This window comes from Panthera uncia (assembly GCF_023721935.1).
Source record: "Panthera uncia isolate 11264 chromosome A3 unlocalized genomic scaffold, Puncia_PCG_1.0 HiC_scaffold_11, whole genome shotgun sequence".
NCBI classification, from domain to species: Eukaryota; Metazoa; Chordata; class Mammalia; order Carnivora; family Felidae; genus Panthera; species Panthera uncia.
In genome coordinates, this window is record NW_026057578.1 from 56602661 (window position 1) to 56621520 (window position 18860).

At 42.0% G+C, this 18860-nt stretch overlaps 1 protein-coding gene across 6 annotated transcripts in view; it reads right to left on the reverse strand.

Moving 5' to 3' along the window:
• IL18R1 (interleukin 18 receptor 1) overlaps window positions 1-17983 on the reverse strand; it is a 36777-nt gene extending 18794 nt beyond the window's left edge. For 2 of the 6 annotated variants that reach the window (XM_049651271.1, XM_049651272.1), the window contains exons 1-6: window positions 17286-17983; window positions 13361-13468; window positions 11979-12064; window positions 7582-7825; window positions 3517-3682; window positions 29-179 (exon numbers count right to left, since the gene is read on the reverse strand). In XM_049651271.1, the coding sequence (XP_049507228.1) occupies window positions 29-179; window positions 3517-3682; window positions 7582-7825; window positions 11979-12036 (619 nt within the window). In that variant the 5' untranslated portion in view covers window positions 12037-12064; window positions 13361-13468; window positions 17286-17983. Of the gene's footprint in view, window positions 1-28; window positions 180-3516; window positions 3683-7581; window positions 7826-11978; window positions 12065-13360; window positions 13469-16123; window positions 16217-17285 lie in introns of all 6 variants that reach the window. The other 4 variants (XM_049651269.1, XM_049651270.1, XM_049651267.1 and 1 more) reach the window with 4 other exon arrangements.
• Between the last annotated feature and the right edge of the window lie 877 nt (window positions 17984-18860).

Here is an 18860-nt window from a genome sequence, read left to right on the forward strand (position 1 = left end):
TTCTTTCCAATTCTAACATTCCTCTTACCTCCAACGATTGTTACGTTGATGGTTTTGGTGACGTTAAATAGTTTTCCATTATGAGGGATGGAAAACACACAGGTGTAATATCCCTGATCTTTAAACTCTGCATTCTTCTGTAAAACTGGGTTTGTACCATTGTTTATCTTTTTACAGTTCTGTTTTGTGAAAAAAAAAAATCAAGTTAAAATATTTTAAGTAAAAGCAGTATCATATTACATTGATTCAAATTTTAGAAATACTTTTATAGAAAAAGGGAAACAGGACGAAAGGTAGAAATTTCTGAGTCGATATCCCAGTGATTTGGCATTGCCTGTAGAGCAACAATGAAACACAGTCCCATTACCTGTTATTATTATGGTTATTAATACATGCTGGGAAGTAGAATATAGGGGGAACTATAGCTGCTTCCATCATTTTCTTTTGATCTCTCTTTTACACACAAAGAAGGGAAGGGGTAAAGAGAGAGGGAGAGGGAGAATGGAAGGAGGGCGGGGTGGAAGAATGGAGCACAAGGAGGAGATAGAGAAAACTAAAAAACAACAAAATCCCTGCTTGGGTGAAACCTTTTTGCATTCGTAACACTTTCAATCTAACCCATGTACTCAGGAACATCCGTGGTGGGGCTAGTGGAGATAGGAGCAGAATTAGGCAGAGACCTGAGTACCTAACTGACTACCCACCCCCCCTTGATGTCTTCCACAGAAGACAGTGGACTGATCAGAAATGTATTAAGAATGTTCAAATATGTAGGCACACACAAACATGTCTCTCCGTCACAAATTTCCATACGGGTCACAGGAATGAATAATAGGAAAAAAAGCCACCTTCTTCAATCGAGCCATCGGTCACCCATAGAAAAGGTTCTGAAGCAATCTAAGGTCCAGATACGGAGAACAGGAACTACACTGCTAAACTTGACTATGTGATGCTGTTCCTGCAAACGCCAACAAGAAGAACGTACTGCGCACATACTTCTCTCGAACCTGTCAAAGCTGGCAACAACTGGGGTCACTAAGAATGGGTTTGTGAAGCACCCACATGTGTCCCTCAACTCAGTAAATTGTTTCTGTGTATGACAAATTTTTATAAACCCAAACTGTGTTTTTGAAGGCACGTTAAAATATCAATGTCTCTTCGTTTTTACTTCTAATCAGTTGTTTACTGATTTAGCTTCCTTGCTCTCCTCCCCTCAGGTACGCCACAATCTCTAAACAGGCTGAGAATATTGAAGTGGTTAATCATCTAGCTAAAAATAACCTCTCATAGATCTCTTTTCTACATTTAAACATCCGCATGGTGACATTTCTTAAAACCTAGTGCATGGAACCTTACAAATTTATATGTATTGTCAAGTATTTGCACACTTGACAGGAAATAGAATCAAGTGAACTCAGGACTAACTCAGACGTTTGGAAAACATGCGGGTAAGAGCTCTCCTTGAAAACTCACAAGTAAACAGAGGTCAAGCAAAATATGCAAACAGAAGTTTCTAGGAAATCATCTGTGGCTTCAACTTTCCAAAGGGCTTCTGTCTGGATCACTCTCCCATACAGCTCATTAAAACTTCCATGACAGGGGCACCTGGGTGGCTCAGTCGGTTAAGCGTCCGACTTCGGCTCAGGTCATGGTATCACAGTTTGTGAGTTCGAGCCCCGCCTCAGGCTGTGTGCTGACAGCTCAGAGCCTGGAGCCTGTTCGGATTCTGTGTCTCCCTCTCTCTCTGCCCCTCCTCGACTTGTGCTCTATCTGTCTCTCAAAAATAAATAAAAATGTAAAAAAAACACAAAAAACAACTTCCATGACAGAGTCACATTTGTTCTCCTATAGAAATAATATAATTTGTGTTATGTGTCTGCATGTATGTATATTATGCATGTGTATGTTATGCATGTGCATACTGTACATTTGTATATAACACATGTGTGACTGCATATATAATATCCACAGTACTGTCTACAAGAGTTCTTACAATTCAAGTTATACCAGCTGAAGAACATAGGCAATCCACAAAAGAAATAATACTGAGATGCAATAAAGATATAAAAATGTTTAATTTATTATTAAGAAAAGAAATGGGGAAAACCCACTAAAAATTACAGAACTTCTGCATGTCATATTTCTAAATGTTCTAAAGGTACGACTTCTTGGTGTGGTAGTGGTGGTTGACAAAAGTGTTTTGAACTAGCATAGCTCCCCAGAGAGGAGCCAGCTAATGCACAGCAAAAGCTATAAATGTGCTCATGGCCATTGATCCAATTATGCTACTTTTAGGGATGCGATTAAGCAATAAAATTGTGCATACACCCTAACAGTTACAGGAATGATATTTATTCTAGCCTTATAAACAATAGTGGAAAGTAGGAAACTAACAAATGTCTAATACCAGGGGATTAATTAGATGCAAGTATAAAGCACAATGGAATCCCAGATTTGGAAGAATATTTAAAGACACGGGAATAATCACAACATAATTTGTAGAGGATAAAGGAAAAATCCAGGCATAAAATACCACTTTTTATTTTTTAAAAGGTTTTTTTTAAAATACCACTTTTTAAAAGTAGATGTTGGGGCTCCTGGGTGGCTCAGTCAGTTAAGCCTCCGACTCTTGATTTTGGCCTCAGCTCATGATCTCACAGTTCGTGAGTTCGAGCCCTGAGTCAGGCTCTGTGCTGACAGCATGGAGCCTGCTTGGTATTCTCTCCCTCCCTCTCTCCTTCTGCCCCTCCCCCACTTTCTCTTTCTCAAAATAAATGAACAAACATTTAAAAAATAAAAATAAAAGTAGATGTTTACACACACACACACACACACACACAGACACACAAACCCTAAAGTCTCTGGCTGGTGGGATCATGAGCGAGTTCTGCTAACTTCATTGTCCATTTTTCCATCTTCCAATTTCACAAAAGGAGCTCATATGTTTAGGGGGAAAAGTACATACAATGGAATTTAAAAATGTAAATATATGTGGCAAGAGAAAATGCAAATGCTTAAGCTAGCTAGCAATCCTAAAAATCAATCTACCAAAACAGAAGGGCAAGGAAGGAAGGGCAAGGAAGAAGGAAGTGTTATGTTCACTGAACAGTTCGGATGGGGCAGGGGCTCATTTTAGCCATCCCGCCTGGCACCTGGCTCAGAGGGGTCGGCTAAGCTGTGTGTGTGGTGGGGGGTCATGTGACCTGCATGTGATGAGACCAAAATGCTCCACAGCCATCAGATTCTTACTTTGGAATTTTGTCCTTTGTTTCCTCAAGTCTTTTATTTTTAAGTTTATTTCTTTATTTTGAGAGAGAGAGTGTGCAGCACACAGGAGGGGCAGAGAGAGAGGGAGAGAGAGAGAATCTGCACTGGTGGTGCAGAGCCTGCTGTGTGGCTTGAACTCACGAACCCGTGAGACCATGACCTGAGCCGAAAACGAGAGCCGGTGACTAACTGAGCCACCCAGGCGCCCCTTTCCTCAAGTCTTAAGTTAAAATATTTTAAAAGCATTACCTTATACAGTGAAGTTCTATTGGCCAATGGTTGAAAGTAGTCATGTTTACAGGCTACGTGCAAAGATTTCTGAACTTCTACAGTTTTACTAGTTAGTAGTTTTTCAACAAAACAGCTGCCTTTACTTCTTCCAATGACATTTAATTTCCATTTACGAGTATCATTTCTATGAAATAAAGGTTTAAAGATATTTTATTAGTACAGAGACTTTGCAAATACCACCTTTCAGTAGCCAATGAAATTCTTTCCTTATTATTATATAAAGAGACTTATTCATTGACGCCCAGACCCTGCCCCGTTTTGGCCCTGTGCAGCAAGAAATGTAACAATTGTCATGGGACAGAGGCGAGGGGTGGGGAAAGAGAAGAACCTTAGCGGCCCTACACCCACACCCACACCCCTCCCCCCCCACACACAAACACCCTATTGCATACCATATATTATAGATACCAGGACAGAAATGTTTAAAACTTCAGTGAGCTTTGGAGATGGACAAGTTCAAAGATTCTTAACCCAGGATGGGACAGTGGCATTGGTTTCATGAGGTCCACAAACAAACTCCTGAACTTGTTTTCTGGAAGTTTGTATATATGCATTGGGTTTTATATTTCTCTGGGCTGTTTGTTTCTTCCAATCCTTTTCTCTTACTGTTGAGTAAACCCAAGTCTGGAGCGCCTGCCCTCACCGTAGCTGTAGTAGCACTTTATGTGCCTTACTGAGCAAAAGTTAGTTTGAATAGTTTTATTGTTGTTGTTCCTTCTGATTAGAAATTAGTAATCTGGAAGAGGAAACAACTTTAACCGTGTTTTTAAAAAGGATCTCCTTTTTTTTTAAGTTTACTTATTTTGAGAGAGACAGAGAGAGCAGGGGAGGGGGAGAGAGACAGAGATACAGACAGAGAAAGAGAGGGAGAGAGAGAAAGAGAGAAAGAGAGAGAGAGAGAGAGAGAGAGAGAGAGAGAGAGAGAATGAATCCCAAGCAGACTCCTTGCTATCAGTGCAGAGCCTGATAGGGCTCAAATCCATGAACCTGTGAGATCATGACTTGAGTTGAAATCAAGAGTTGGACACTTAACTGACTGAGCCACCCAGGTGCCCCTAGAAAGGAGCTTCTAAGAAAGGAAATGTTTGCAACCTGATGTTTGTTTCAACTGAACTACAGGGATCCACATACTAAATACAACAGACGTGTGTTAAATTGTCCTGTGTGTGTGACATGCTTGTACCGACCACAGGCTCTTACAGCCCCAACTCTTACGTCTGTGGTAGCATGGGAGGAAGACTAGCACTCACTGAGCTCCAGGGATTGTACTGAATATGTACAATGGAGATGGCTATTTCCCTTACTTGTGATAAGAAAGCTAAGCTTCATGTAGCAACAGGGCCAGGATGCAAACGCACATCAGCTCGGCCCTCAAGGACAGGACTGCACTGCCCAATACTATGCTTTCACAGTCGATGTGACTCTGGCCCCTCCTTTGGGTATGCATTCATACAAGATTGACCAGGACTGGGAGGGAAGTGATGGGTGGGCTGACAGGCTGTCCTGAAGGTTAAAAGCAGTAGGTCAATGGCCATGGAACATAATAGAGCTACCTGGCCCTTGAAATGGATTCGGAATCCCGTTGGTATCATCTTCTTCTCAAGTGTGTCTACTGTTTCCCCTACTTCAGCCCCACTGAGCTGAGCAGAGACCTATTTCCAGATATTTCTATCCCGTCACTTACGAGGAAGAGAGTGCATACATATTTCCATCTTATCAGGTCATATTGTTCTCTACCTCTGCAATCCTCAGTTCCTAACACTCAGTAAGTCCCGACTGGTGGAATGCTTCCGTGTCCCCGCCACCGCACTGTGAGTGCCAGAACAGGCAGATGCCGGCCTTGCTAGAGGAACTCAAAGGATGATGTGAAGCTGAGGCCAACTGACCCAAACCTGTGATCATCTGTGTTCTCATACAAGGCCATCCCATCCTGGTTGTGGAGCTACTCCTGCCACACAGGAAGGGACTTGAAAAGCTCTGGGCCATTCTTCTGAAGCCCCTTACCAAGCCAAGCTTGCTGTTTGTCAATCCAGAACATGATTGAGACATGAATTGCATGTGCTTTTTTCCTCTGTCTTCATGTCCTCCCCTCTACCACTGAAAACCCCCTCTCTCCTGTGTCCCCTCCCTTCTTGGTGGATTTTCCCCCTTAAAATTTTATCTGACTTTAGGATTAAAGTATCAGTCTCCAGAAGCATTTGATTATTAGCAGAAGGCTCCCTAGAAATGAAAGGATTATGGTTCTAATGGGGGGTGGGGTGGGGAGGAGGATTCCAGGGATGGAATCTGGTCTTTGAAGGATTCCACACAAAATTCCAAAGGCTCACTCATGCATGTGCACACACACGCACACACACACACACACACACACACACACACCCCTCTGAGGCAAACCAGTGCACCATATTTGAAAAAGCCCCCATCTTCAATGCCTCTAGGTGTCCAAACAACCTGTGTGGGTTCCCATTTATTTTCAAAACGATTGTCGAGGCTGTTCCTCATACCATCACTTTTGTCTCATGTTATTCGTCAGCCTCAAATACCCTTTAATGTTCGTCACCACAGCCCCTGAGTCACCTCATTGTTCCTGGCCTCTTGCACCCTCTTCCTGGTTCTCCACACGTCTCTGACAGCCTATCTGTTGGACTATTCCAATTTTCCTTCCTAACCCAGGCTGTGTTCCCCACCTTCCATATCAGAAAGACAGTTAATGCTTTCCCTCCCTGTCTCTAAGCGACATTTGTAGGTAACTGTCTCTTCCCCTCCATGTGCTCCTTCTGTCCAGTCTGGAATGCTTCCTTCAATCATACCTTTATTCAGTCAGGATTAAGGAGAATTTTTTTTACCCCATTTGTGAATATTCATTCTACGTTAGTGTGAGAAGACCCAGTTGTGATCCATTTCTGGAATCATCTCTCTTAAAGGGTCACATAAAATCCACTGCTGGTCAAAACAAACAACAGAAAGAGTTCTCAAATTTTCTCTCTGACTCCTGGGAGTTCCTATGCATAAAAACAAACCCAAATGACCTCATTTTGTGTAAAACCACAGGAGCGATAACAAGGTTTCACTGTGATATCTCACTGCACTCTCAACAGCACTGTTGACGATGATCGGGACCCACCCCAGAAATCGACTACATCTGCCAGCACACCACCACGACTCACCTGGCCCTGAGCTATCTTCCACAGGTCAGTCTCACATCTCCATAGAAACATACGTATACACCTACGCAAGTACGCACAGTACATCACAAATGTGCCAGATGAACACTATGTCACCAACACTACTAATCCATCACATAGAGCCCTGCCTGTCCAAGTTACTCCTTCCCACCTCACCAAATAATGTATAAAGAGAACCCAGCTCAGTGATAATCACTGACGCAGCGGTTGCTCTCATTTCATAGAACTTATGACTCTTGATGAGGAGCGTCCTGGCGTAGACTGGAGCGGTCTGGCCTGCGAAGGCTGTGCAAAGCCCTTTCCGCGCTGCCTCTCCCCCTGCCCCCGGCTGTAGGCTTGTGATTGGCTGCAAAACCCACACACTCGTCATGAACACTACGGCCTTGTCCCCAAAAGACCCCGAAACACTGAACTAGGATGTGTCTGTATCAATTCCAATCCCTCTCCTCAGCCTGCGGATATCACCCAGGAAGCTGAGGCTACCCCCTTCACTGCATGTTCATTACGGAGCTTCACCAATTAGTCCATTTGGCCAGCAACTCTAGATAACAGGAACAGTTGAGTTTTAAAATGAATTTCATCTGATACCTACTTACCTTTGATAAGGATCCCCTGAAAGAAGTATTAAGGGAATCTTTCATTAAGATCACTAAGAAGATAGACACAAGGGCAATATTTAATTTGATTTTCCAATGATGAAGTATTGATTACATGCTGGAAGAAGAGTAGGGGGGAATAAATGCATGGATTATTCTTTCAGACTGCTGTATATGTGACTGGCTGAGCTAAGTCTAGGGGTGCTACGAAACATACTAACACAAAGAGAAGCTATACTCACCCCATTTGGAAAAAGTAAGATCCACTGTCCTCCAACTCAACTGGCCAAAACTCCAAAACATAATCATGCAAAGTAATTCTGGGGGAACTGCTCGAGTTTAGCTCAATGCGTCCATGTGATCCACTGCTCTTGTACCATTTTATGGTGTTTTTTTCACTATCGTGCTCAGATGCTGATGAGCAGTATCTCAGATAGAAAAATTCCCCTTCCACTGCAGTGATGCTATGACGTGAAATACATGTTTCTTCATAAGATTAGCAAAGGAAAAGGAAAAAAAAAACACAGGTAAATTCTTTCTTTCCTAATGCATTAGGAGAATAAGCCAGGTTAGTAAGAAAATTGTAAGCAATCTCAGTGTCTCAGTCTGGTGGGTTCTCTCATCTTAGGGTCAATCTTTCCAACATCAGGGCACTTTCAGGACGTAAAGGAAGACAACATTTCCAACAGCTTTTCCCAAACAGGAAGGTACCAAAACTTAACCTGTCATAACTGAAAGACAGATAAATGTAGTGTAAGCTTTTCAAAGAAAACGCTACACATTACAATTTCCTTGTAAGGAAAGCCACAGAAGTCACAATGTTGCCACATCTACGCCCAAACACCCCTAGCTGGGGAGTCTCCGTAGAAATGAAAACCAGAAACCAGGAGGCCTTAGAGTTCATCATCTGCCTCAGCAGAAGTGTCACCTCGCCTGTTCTCAACCAGCCTACCTAACCATTTCCTGGGCAGAGAGGGATGGTTAAGGGGCTCCTATGTAGCTTAGAGCGTGTGTGAGTTCATTATCTCTCCAGGTTACCACGTGGATCATCAAGAATTGATTAATATAATATCACTCCAAATCCAGGTATATGTCACTTCCCTCCTTGAGTGCTTTTGCAAGCTGTCTCTTTCTCTCTCCCTGCCTCCCTCCCTTCCGCTTTCCCAACTAACCCAGATACTCTAGCTTTGGAAATTTATCTAATTCTGTCAGCTAACAGAGTCATCATTCCCGTCCTTTTGAATTTGTGATAGTTCAAAGTCAGCCCTCATGGACCCTTTCCATATCCTGTTTTCCAGTGGCTGCTGGGTGCCCTTTTACTTTATTGAAGTATAATTAACATATAATAATATCAGGTGCACAACATATTGATTCAACAATTCTAGGGGCGCCTGGGTGGCGCAGTCGGTTAAGCGTCCGACTTCAGCCAGGTCACGATCTCGCGGTCCGTGAGTTCGAGCCCCGCGTCAGGCCCTGGGCTGATGGCTCGGAGCCTGGAGCCTGTTTCCGATTCTGTGTCTCCCTCTCTCTCTGCCCCTCCCCCGTTCATGCTTTGTCCCTTTCCGCCCCAAAAAAAAAAAAAAAAAAAAATTCTATACGTTACTCAGTATTCACCATGGTAACTGTGGCCACCGTCACCATACAATGTTATTAAAGATATTATTGACCATACTTTCTATGCTGTACTTTCCATCCCCGTGACTTACTTATTTATTTTTATTTTATAAATCATAGTTTATTTCTGTGCTTAAAAGAAATATTTTATATATCATACATTGAAATAATTATGCTTAATACTTTCTATGTTTAAAATAAATATTTTATATATCATATATTGAAATACTTACATATTTTATATATTTTAGTATAATTTTATATAGTTTAATTTATCAATTATAGTTTATTTCATAGTTATTTTATAACTGGAAGTTGTAATCCCCTTTTTCTATTTCACTCAGCGCCCCACCTTCCCTCGGGCAACCACCAATTTGTTCTCTGTATTCAAGAGTCTGGATCTGTTTGTTTGCTCATTTGTTTTGTTTTTTAGATTCCACATATAATCGAAATTATATGGTATTTGTCTTTCTCTGTCTGAGTTATTTCGCTTAGGATAATATCCTTCAGGTCCATCCGTGTTGTCCCAAATGGCAAGATCTCATTCTTTTTTTGTGAATGAGTAATATTTCATCACATGTTCCCACACTAATTTATATGCCCACAAACAGGATTAACTGAATTTTGAGAACGAGAATCCTTAAATTAACTAGAGCACTTCGCGGAAGGCATGGAGAAAATGCCTCCTCCATACTTAGGGTCTATTTCTCAAAGCAGTTGTTTGGTTTTAATTCGATGTCGTTAACCACAATGTAAAGAGGAAGTGGCTGAAATGGTAGACGTATTCTTTGAAAACATGGATGTCAAATCTACCTCAAAGTACAAGTGTTACTGAACACCAACCTTGTGTTTGGTGGTTATAGAAGCTCCATTTTACATTTCGGTCCTTCAACGTAGAAGGTGTGATACAGGTGTAAGTGTTAGTGTTAGCTTCAATTGACATCCGAAAGGGTGGTATGTCCAAAACAATGTAATTTATTTTCCTGTTTTAGAAGTACGACACACATAAAGCCGTACAATATGTGCTCTTCTGTGCCTGGATTCTTTCTTACATCATCATGTCTATGATAGGCATCCATGTTGCTGCATGTAGCAGTGATCTGTTTTGTCTCATAGTTAGGCAGTATCCATGCCATATCCAGTTGTGTTTGTATATGATAATTTAGCCATTCTAGTGGTGTTAAACATATGGATTACTTCCAGATTTTGGCCAGTCTTTTAAAAAAACCAGAAACTTCCATAAACATCTGTGCCTGTGTTGTGATAGACATATCCACCATTTCTTTTTGGGAGTAGTTATCCTTTGAAGAACCCTAATCTGGATTACATTCTTTCCAGGGGTAGATGGTTGGAGTTGGAAGTTCACACTCTTCTGGCAACTAATGGCTTCAGCTACCTAATCCTATGCTTAACACTACAGGCCTTGTTGATTAGAAATGGTTTTTGGGGGCGCCTGGGTGGCTCAGTTGGTTGAACAACTGACTTCCGCTCAGGTCATGATCTCGCGGTTCGTGAGTTCGAACCCCGTGTCGGGCTCTGTGCTGACAGCTCAGAGCCTGGAGTGTGCTTCGGATTCTGTGTCTCCCATTCTCTCTCTCTGCCCCATCTCTGCTCTGTCTCTCTCTGTCTTTCAAAAATGAATAAACATTAAAAAAAAAAAAAAGAAATGGTTTTTGGTTGAAAAAAATGACTGGAATTTAAGCTGTGCAGACTGCCCAGGCAGGTACTCACTCCCATTCTTACATGAACAGAGAGTAAGAATCCAAAAGCGTCAACAACCTAGACCCTTTGGAATGATATCTGTGTTTGGAATTGTCTTGAGTTTGGACAGTAAATAGGATGCTTTCACTCAACTTCTACTAGGTTAAATGAAACCTCATGTAGAATACTGTCGTACTTGCCTAGATTAAAGCCTTTATGAAGGTTCTCTGAAAGGACAAAGAGCTGGGACCTTAGTAAACTTACAGAATGGGTGGTCTGGCTGTTTCTGAGCCTGAAACATGTTTCATTGTAATTTGGGAGCAAGGTTAGTTATTAGTATATGTCTACAGTGCAAGGTGCCCATGATGCACACTTTTCTGCACCTCACTTTTTCACTCAGCAGTTTCTAACAGAGGATTCCATACCAAGAGGAGCAGATCTACCTCCTTCAACATCTGGATAGTATTGCATTGTATGGATCTCAATAAAAATGGATCCACTTTAAGTAAATATTAGACAGGAATTATTTGAAAGTATCAATTTGTTCTCTCTCGAGCAGTAATTCTCAGAGTTGGGGATATGGGCTAATATGCTTCCTTCTCCTAGATGACAGGTCAAGGCAAATCGGTATTGGCATTCCCACTTTCTCTTCCAAGGCATAAGGAGAACCTTGCTTATCAGTCATGTGTCTCTTCTCCAAAGGATCGTAATGAGACCCCAGAATCATTCTCGATAAGTTTCCAAGTGATCACTGCTATTGCTAATCAGTTAAAATTGCTATCTGCCATCTGATATAAAGACTACATGTTTTCCCTAGTCTACACAGTCTTTCTTAGGTACTCCTTCTAACTCGAATATTTCCCTCAAGACCTGTAAAGTCTTCCCCCTCACTGTCTTCATCACCTAAATAACAAGATGAACCTTGGCCTCCGCGTTGGCAGAAAAATGTGTATAAAACTTGTTAAATATCAACAATAAAGATGGGTGTGAACTCTTCAGTTTTCAATAACACAAAGCAGAGTTTCACCTCAGACAAATGTAATGTGTTTCCAGACATGATCCTGCTCTCTCTACATAAACTCAGAGGACTAAATATTTCCTTTTCAGCAATCCCATATGATTCTTTACTTGATTCCATTTCTACGAACGTTTTATTCTCTATGCCAGGGACACGAATTGGTAACTCTCAAAGTAAAATTTAAAACCACTAATGTTAATAAATTCAGCATTTTCAGTAGCCACCTCCACATAAAAAAAAGTGAAACCTTGCTCTTCCCTCTCAACTACCAATGAAGTATGTCCGTGAATGATTATAATTACTTACCTGAGGTGCTTGTAAACATAAGTGCCAAAAGTGTTAAGAGCAGTTCTATATGACGCATATTTAGGATTCTGCTTCCAGTGGTTTCTCTGGAAAACAGAGCAAGATGGGTTCAGCCAAAACTTGCAAACAAAAGTATACCTGTCTCATGAAGGAGATTTTAAAACATCTTCTGGCATGCAAACTTTAAAAAAATCAGCACAGTAAGTTTCCATATCCCTTAATAGAGTCACCAAGTGTTCTCAGAACTTTCAGTCATATAGAATTCATCACATTTCAAGGCAGGAAAAATCCCTAATAATGCAATTTTCTAATACAAGAGAGTCTGCCGTACAGAAAATCTACTATTCTATGAAAGAACATTCTGTGAAGTGCCAAGATATGTATGGCAGGTCTACTCATGTAGGTGTGTGTGTGTGTGTGTGTGTGTGTGTTCTTTTTTTTCTCATCACACCAAAATGCTCTTTGTGATCTTCATGTGTGGCTTGAATTTTTAAATATCTATCTTTCTTTGTCAGAACTAAGTTCTTGATAAGTTAGGAATTAAGTCTGTTTTGTCCATTACTATATCACTAACATCCCAGCACACAGTCGTACAATGCTTAGTACATAGTAAGGACTAATGCTCATTCCAGAGGAACAGGTGTACGGATGTGTGCATGCATGTGTCTATACACACATGCCCACATGTGTTTATTTTAGGGAAACAGAGACAAAGCAAGAGTTTCCTACACTCCAAATGCTTAATCTACAGTGGGTCAATGAACTCAAATCTGTGTTGAATTTCAGTCGTACTCTAACCCATCTTTTGTCCTGTGAATTACAATTTTAGAGAGTAGGACAGGGGAAGGGGGCAGCGGGGCTCTACACCTGGGTTGGCATCTCCAGCTGGAGTCTCGACCAACAAGTTACTTAACCTCGGGCAAGTTACTTAAAAGTCTCAGAGACTAGCTGCTCATTACCAAAGTGGAGATGATAAGAAGGCCTATGACCAAAATTACTGAGTGATAGAATGAGCTAATGTTTGCCAAGGCTTTCTGGATGCATAGTGGCCTCTCAGTCCCAAATAATTCTCTTACTAACTGCCATGCACCTCCCATACTTAAAAAAGAAGAAAAACAGTTAACATCCAAATCCTGGATGAAGTTTAAGGGCTATGCAGTCAGACCATTTACATCAATCTTTATGAATAACATCACAAAGCAAAGCATCTGATGTAATTTCCAAGAGATAATAATCAGTCATGTAAAGGGTTAAGTAGGTATGGAAAGTACCAAGTGTTCAAAATAACTAAATTAGAATATTTCTATGGTTCTATGGTTTGAAATCAATCCCCCACCCACACTCACACACACGTATTTATTATTAACTATCTATTCTCTTACCTTGGATAGAATGAAACGTGTTGTTTCCTCTGGTGAAGGTTGACACAGCCTTATAAAGGGCACTGCTATTTTTTCTTGGTTTTGGTTTTTGTTAATTTTCAAGGTCTACTGAGAGATAAAGTTACTAAGAAATAATCTAGCATTGTGATGAGTTAACTCTGAGTTTCAATATGAATCATGTTAAGATCCCAGTATACAAATTAGCTGATATTTGCACTGCTCTGTGTATGTAAACATAAAAATTTTATTGTGCTTTCATGGATTTAAAAGATTAAGATATTAAATAATAGAACTCATTTCCAAAAGAAAAGCTATTCTGGAAATGTCACATTTGGTACCATGTGTAATGTTGATTTTTTTTTTTTTTGCCTTTCCATAATATTTGAATTTTTTTCTTCTTTCTTTCTTCCTTCCTTCCTGCTTTCCTTCCTTGCTTCTTTCCTTCCTTTAAAATTTTTTTTTTCTGATTTCTACAGTATTATATGTCCAATAGGGGGCATTTATAAAATGAAGATTGAAAAGAAGAAAATAATCTCAATATGCAAAATAATTTAACATGTTTCCTTGTGCTTTTTCTACATATTTTTTCAACTAATTAGGATTATGTTTAAAAAGTTTCATATCCTGCATTTTCCACTCATTAAATGAGCACCTTCCTGTGTCACAAAAATGTCTTTGCTACCATCATCTTAATTGCTACATATATTCCTTGATATGAGTCTAATTATAATTTATAAGATATATTTGATTACAAAATAACCCCATGGCCGTCTTCTCATGTCAGACGATATGTATCAGTTTTTGGAGCACGGCCTCTGGGGCCAGACTGGCTGGATTTGAACCCTCATCCTACTCTTTATCAGATGAATAATTAATTAAAGAGTCCTGCCTTTCCTATGTGTTGACAGCATAGTTATAAGTATGGGTCCTCTGTGCAAGCACTCTGTGGAAATCTAACAGTATTACTGCTCAGGAAGTGCAAATATATGCAAGCACACACACACACACACACACACACATACACACACACACACACACACCACTCTCTCTCTCTCCTCTTCCGTTGTGTTTTATTTTTCCATTCATAGCACTTATCGCTAACGGATACACTTTATTTTATGTTTGTTTATTATCTGCTGAATTAACACACACATTAGATTCATTAACTATATACAGTTGGGCATCTTAGGTGATCGCCTGATCCACTGTTACACCCGCATAATCTTACTTTTGAAATGCTTCTTAAATCATGACATCTTGGAAAATATGTTTTAACAGTGAATGTGAAGTCTACCTTGAGCTTAAAAAAAAGTGATAATAATAATGCCTGGGTCCCCACCCAGACACCTGAGGTACAGCCTAGGCTTCCTGATTGCTAAACATCATCCAGGTGATTCTAATATGCAGCCAAGGTAGAAAGACACTAATCTAGGGGGCTTATTTGTATACTTAAAAGTAAATTTAATAGATCACAAATATACACATTTAACGATAATATTTATTATTTGAGACATTAAGTATCTGTGCATATATATGTATGTGTATATAAGTGAGTATGTGCACACACACACATACACACACAAAGAATACTCACAAACTTCCCCTAAATCACCAAATGGAATGAAGTTTTCTCTAAACGAAGAAGGTTCTCTTCTAAAAATTGTGTGACTTAGAGTGAGGATACAGACACAAGCCAACTGTTTTCTCTGAACCCAGCGTGGTACTATCCAGGGCCCCTGCAGAGTGTCTGAATGTTCATTCCTGAGTCCCTGGGTCTGTCCAACTGCCCTGCTTATAGACTCCACCCTGAGCAAAGTGACCATTCTCTAGAAAAAAATAATAATAGTTCACAGAATTTCTGCTGAGGAAGCTGAGACTGGACCAGGTGAATAGGTCCAGATTGTAGAAAGTTACACTGACCCACATAAATAGATGTAGATTGCTTCCGTGAAAATCACCCTGATTAGCAAAACATAATTGAGTACCTCCTAAGATAAGCTGCCTTGATGAAAATCTTAACACCAGTGATTTTTAAAATAACTTTTTCTCTACAGTGTTCAATGCCTAAGTGTTTCACTCAGCCTTCGAGATGACAAATCCACCAAATGCAAAGAGGAAAAAGTGATCTTGGACATAAAACACACACATGTGCACACGTGCGTGCACATCCATGCTTCCACTCCAAGGAAAGCAGCATTTATGTTGAACGAGGGTTGCCCTGTGCAGGGCCAGGAGAATCATTCCCATTTCATAGTCTTTTCCACAGACACCTGCTGTGATCCTTCTGCTTCCCCCACCTCCACCTGTGCCTGTGCCAGTCCTGCTACCTGAACCCTTCCTGCTTCTAACTGTCGGCTCCCTGAATTCTAACAGCCTGGTTCAATGGTTGCCTTCTCAAGGAAGCTCTCCAACGGCTGGTGCCCCCAGACACATGCACACTTGTACCACACTGCATTCCCGTTACTCCTGATTCATCCCCGCTCCCTGGGACTTCCCTGAGGCCAGAGACCCTGTCTTTCCGTGTTCCCACACCACTTGCTCAGAGCCTTTATATGTTTTTGTGCCGGTGGGAGGGGGGAGCAGTCATACCGTTCCAGAACCTGCATAAACCCAGTTTCTCCCAAATCTACACCCTCCCAAACCATCCAAGGACCTTGGGTTGAGATGTGTGCCCCAGATCCCAGCGTTGCACAGCACCAAATGAGTGTTGGTGGAGGTTCCCAAGAATAGACCAGGGGAAGGGGGTGAAATTCATACAATCACCTCAGGTGTCTATATCTGCCTGGGATTGCCCAGTCATTAATTTGTCTCATAACTGCAGTGCAATTTGCTCGGGGTTCTCTCTCCTGGAGGCACCTCGAATTAAAGGCAAACATTTTGGAATCAGAGAAATTTTGTTGTGAATCTGTGATCTATTACTTAGTAGCTGGATGCCCTTGGATAAATAACTAAACATCCCTGTGCTTTGGTTCTCCTCCTTTAATTAAGCATAATGATAGTGCCTACTTCATTTGGCCTACAGGAAGAATAAATAAAAACAGTGCATCTAAAAGTTTTCTACGCCATGACAGACAAGAGCTTAATAAGTGAAAACTACCAAATATTTTAGCCATTTTCACTTTTTCAGGAAAAAAAAAATGGGGAAGTTTTAACCTTTAAAATTATACTATCAGGGAAAGTTGATGATGCTGTCTCACCAACTATTCATGTGTGTGTGTGTGCATATATATGTGTGTGTATATGCAGACACATGCACATATATACTCAATATTTATATACATATCGGTATATATATATATATATATATACAGTCCTTACATATGGTGACTCCACTTATGATTTTTTTTTTTAGTTTATGATGGTGCAAAAGAGATACACATTCCGTGGAAACCATACCTGGAACCTTGAATCTGTATCTTCCCCCAGGCTAGTGTTACGCCCTAGGATCCTCTCTAGTCTCAACTCCTAGTGGGCCAGGGGTTCAGGAGGGTGAACAATAGATGCACTTACAACCATTCTGTACCCAGGCAACCTTTCTGTTTCTCAGTTTCATCACACTATCCGATCAACTGAATGAGACACTCAACAGTTTATTATGAATCAGGCATTGTGATAGAGGATTTTGCCCAGCTGTAGGCTACTGTACGTGTTCTGAGCACCTTCAAGGTAGGCTGGGCTAAGCTATGATGTTCAAAAAATAGATTCATGTTCCAGTGACTTAAGATATTTTCAGCTTAGGCTGGGTCTGTCAGGACTACCCTCATCCTAAGTGGAGGCAGACCTGTACACATAATGGCATACATACTAAGCTGATCTTGTTTTCAGAACCCTGGCCCCAGGAGGCTGGGTCGCCCTTTGCCAGGCGGGCCGGCAGCAGAGGGGAGGGGGCAGGGGGTGAGGATGGCATCCGGGCGCCGCTTCTTACCTTCAGAGGGGAGTCCCCGAGGCTGGCGCGGGGGCGGCCGTCCCTCCTCCACCCTGGTGGCCTCGGCGACAGAGGCAGGAGTTCAAACAGCAGGTGAGAAACTGCAATCGCCGCCTCCCCAGCGCTGTGAAACACGAAAGGAAAGAGGAGCCGCAAGTGTGATTAAAGATATAAGGCAACTAGAGAAGGTTGGAGGAAAAAAAAGGGGGGGGGGGACAAAAAAAAGCAGAAGAAAGAAAAAGCGTCCGGCAGCCGCCGCGAAGGCTGTAGGTGGGACGCTGCCCCTGCCCAGTGTCTGCAGTGCTGGAAGTGGGGCGCTGCTGGGTCCCGCAGAGTGTTCCAGGTCTGGGTTGCTCCGATCGATCGAAGATGCTCCTGGTCGAGGTTTGCTCCCAGTGGGGGTGGGGGGGGTGGGGCTAAGGGATGAGGGGAATCCTCCCAGTCTGCGGTGCTCCTCTGAGGGGGGTACGCCCTGGAGCAGGCGTTCCGGCCCCGGAGTGCTCCTTGACTGGGGCGCCCCTCCCAGAGTTCTTGGGGTTTGGGCTCCTCCACCTGGGCGCCCCGCCTCTGAGTTCCGGGAGCTGCTTGATCGCGGCGGCAACTGCACACAGCTGGAAAATCCCGCCTCGCCCTTGCACGGAGATCCGCTGCGGTCCCCGGCGGGGCACGGCGGGTCTCGGGAACTCTCGGCTGGTGGGCGGTGGCCGAGGGACCTGCAGTGCCCTGGGCGCTCGGAGCTGCTCTTGCACACCCTACAGGCCGCCGAAAGGTTTGCACCAGAGTAAAGTCAACCGGCCCGTGGGGCAGAGGGGCACCGTCTGTGGTCAAGGGGAAGGAGCAGGGGGTGGGGGGCTGTAGACAGGAAAGAGGCCAAGTAACAGCCCTTGGTTATGACAGGACGGCTTCTAGAAGTTACCCAAGGTGAGGAGGAAGCCATTGTCTGAAGCACTGAAGCCTCAGACCTGTGCCGAGGCCTTCTGCCTGTACTGGGGGTTGGGGGGGGGGGGCGGTTCTCTCCTAGGAAGTAATGGAGATGTGTCAGAGGTGTTGAACTGAAATTTTAAATTGTTTAGAACAAAAGAAGGGCAAAGGAGAACTTGTACTCCTAATTTTTTGCTTTTTTGTTTTAGTGTGGTAGAACTCAGGATACATTTTTAGACTGGTCTGTGGTAGGGTCTTTCCAAGAAAAGTGAAGAACGAAACCATGGCTGACAGGAAGAACGTTTAATGAGACAGTGGTTTTCATCCTTTTTACTCGGTCAAAATAATTCATCATATAATAAAAGAGAATAATCATATAATTATCTCAAATGCAATAAGAACAAGCATCTGACAAAATTCAACAGGCTCTCTTCAAATAACACTAGGAATACTGAGAATAGAAAGGAACAGTCTTGATCTGATAAAGAATGTCTATAAGAAACCTGTAGGTAGTTTCATCATTAATACCGAAACACTTTGCTTTTTTTTTTTCTAAGATGGGGAACAAGATAAGGATGTTATCTTTCATCTGGGACAATCCTGTTGTAATAAGCAAAGAAATAAAAATAGAAGACATACAGATTGGAAATGAAG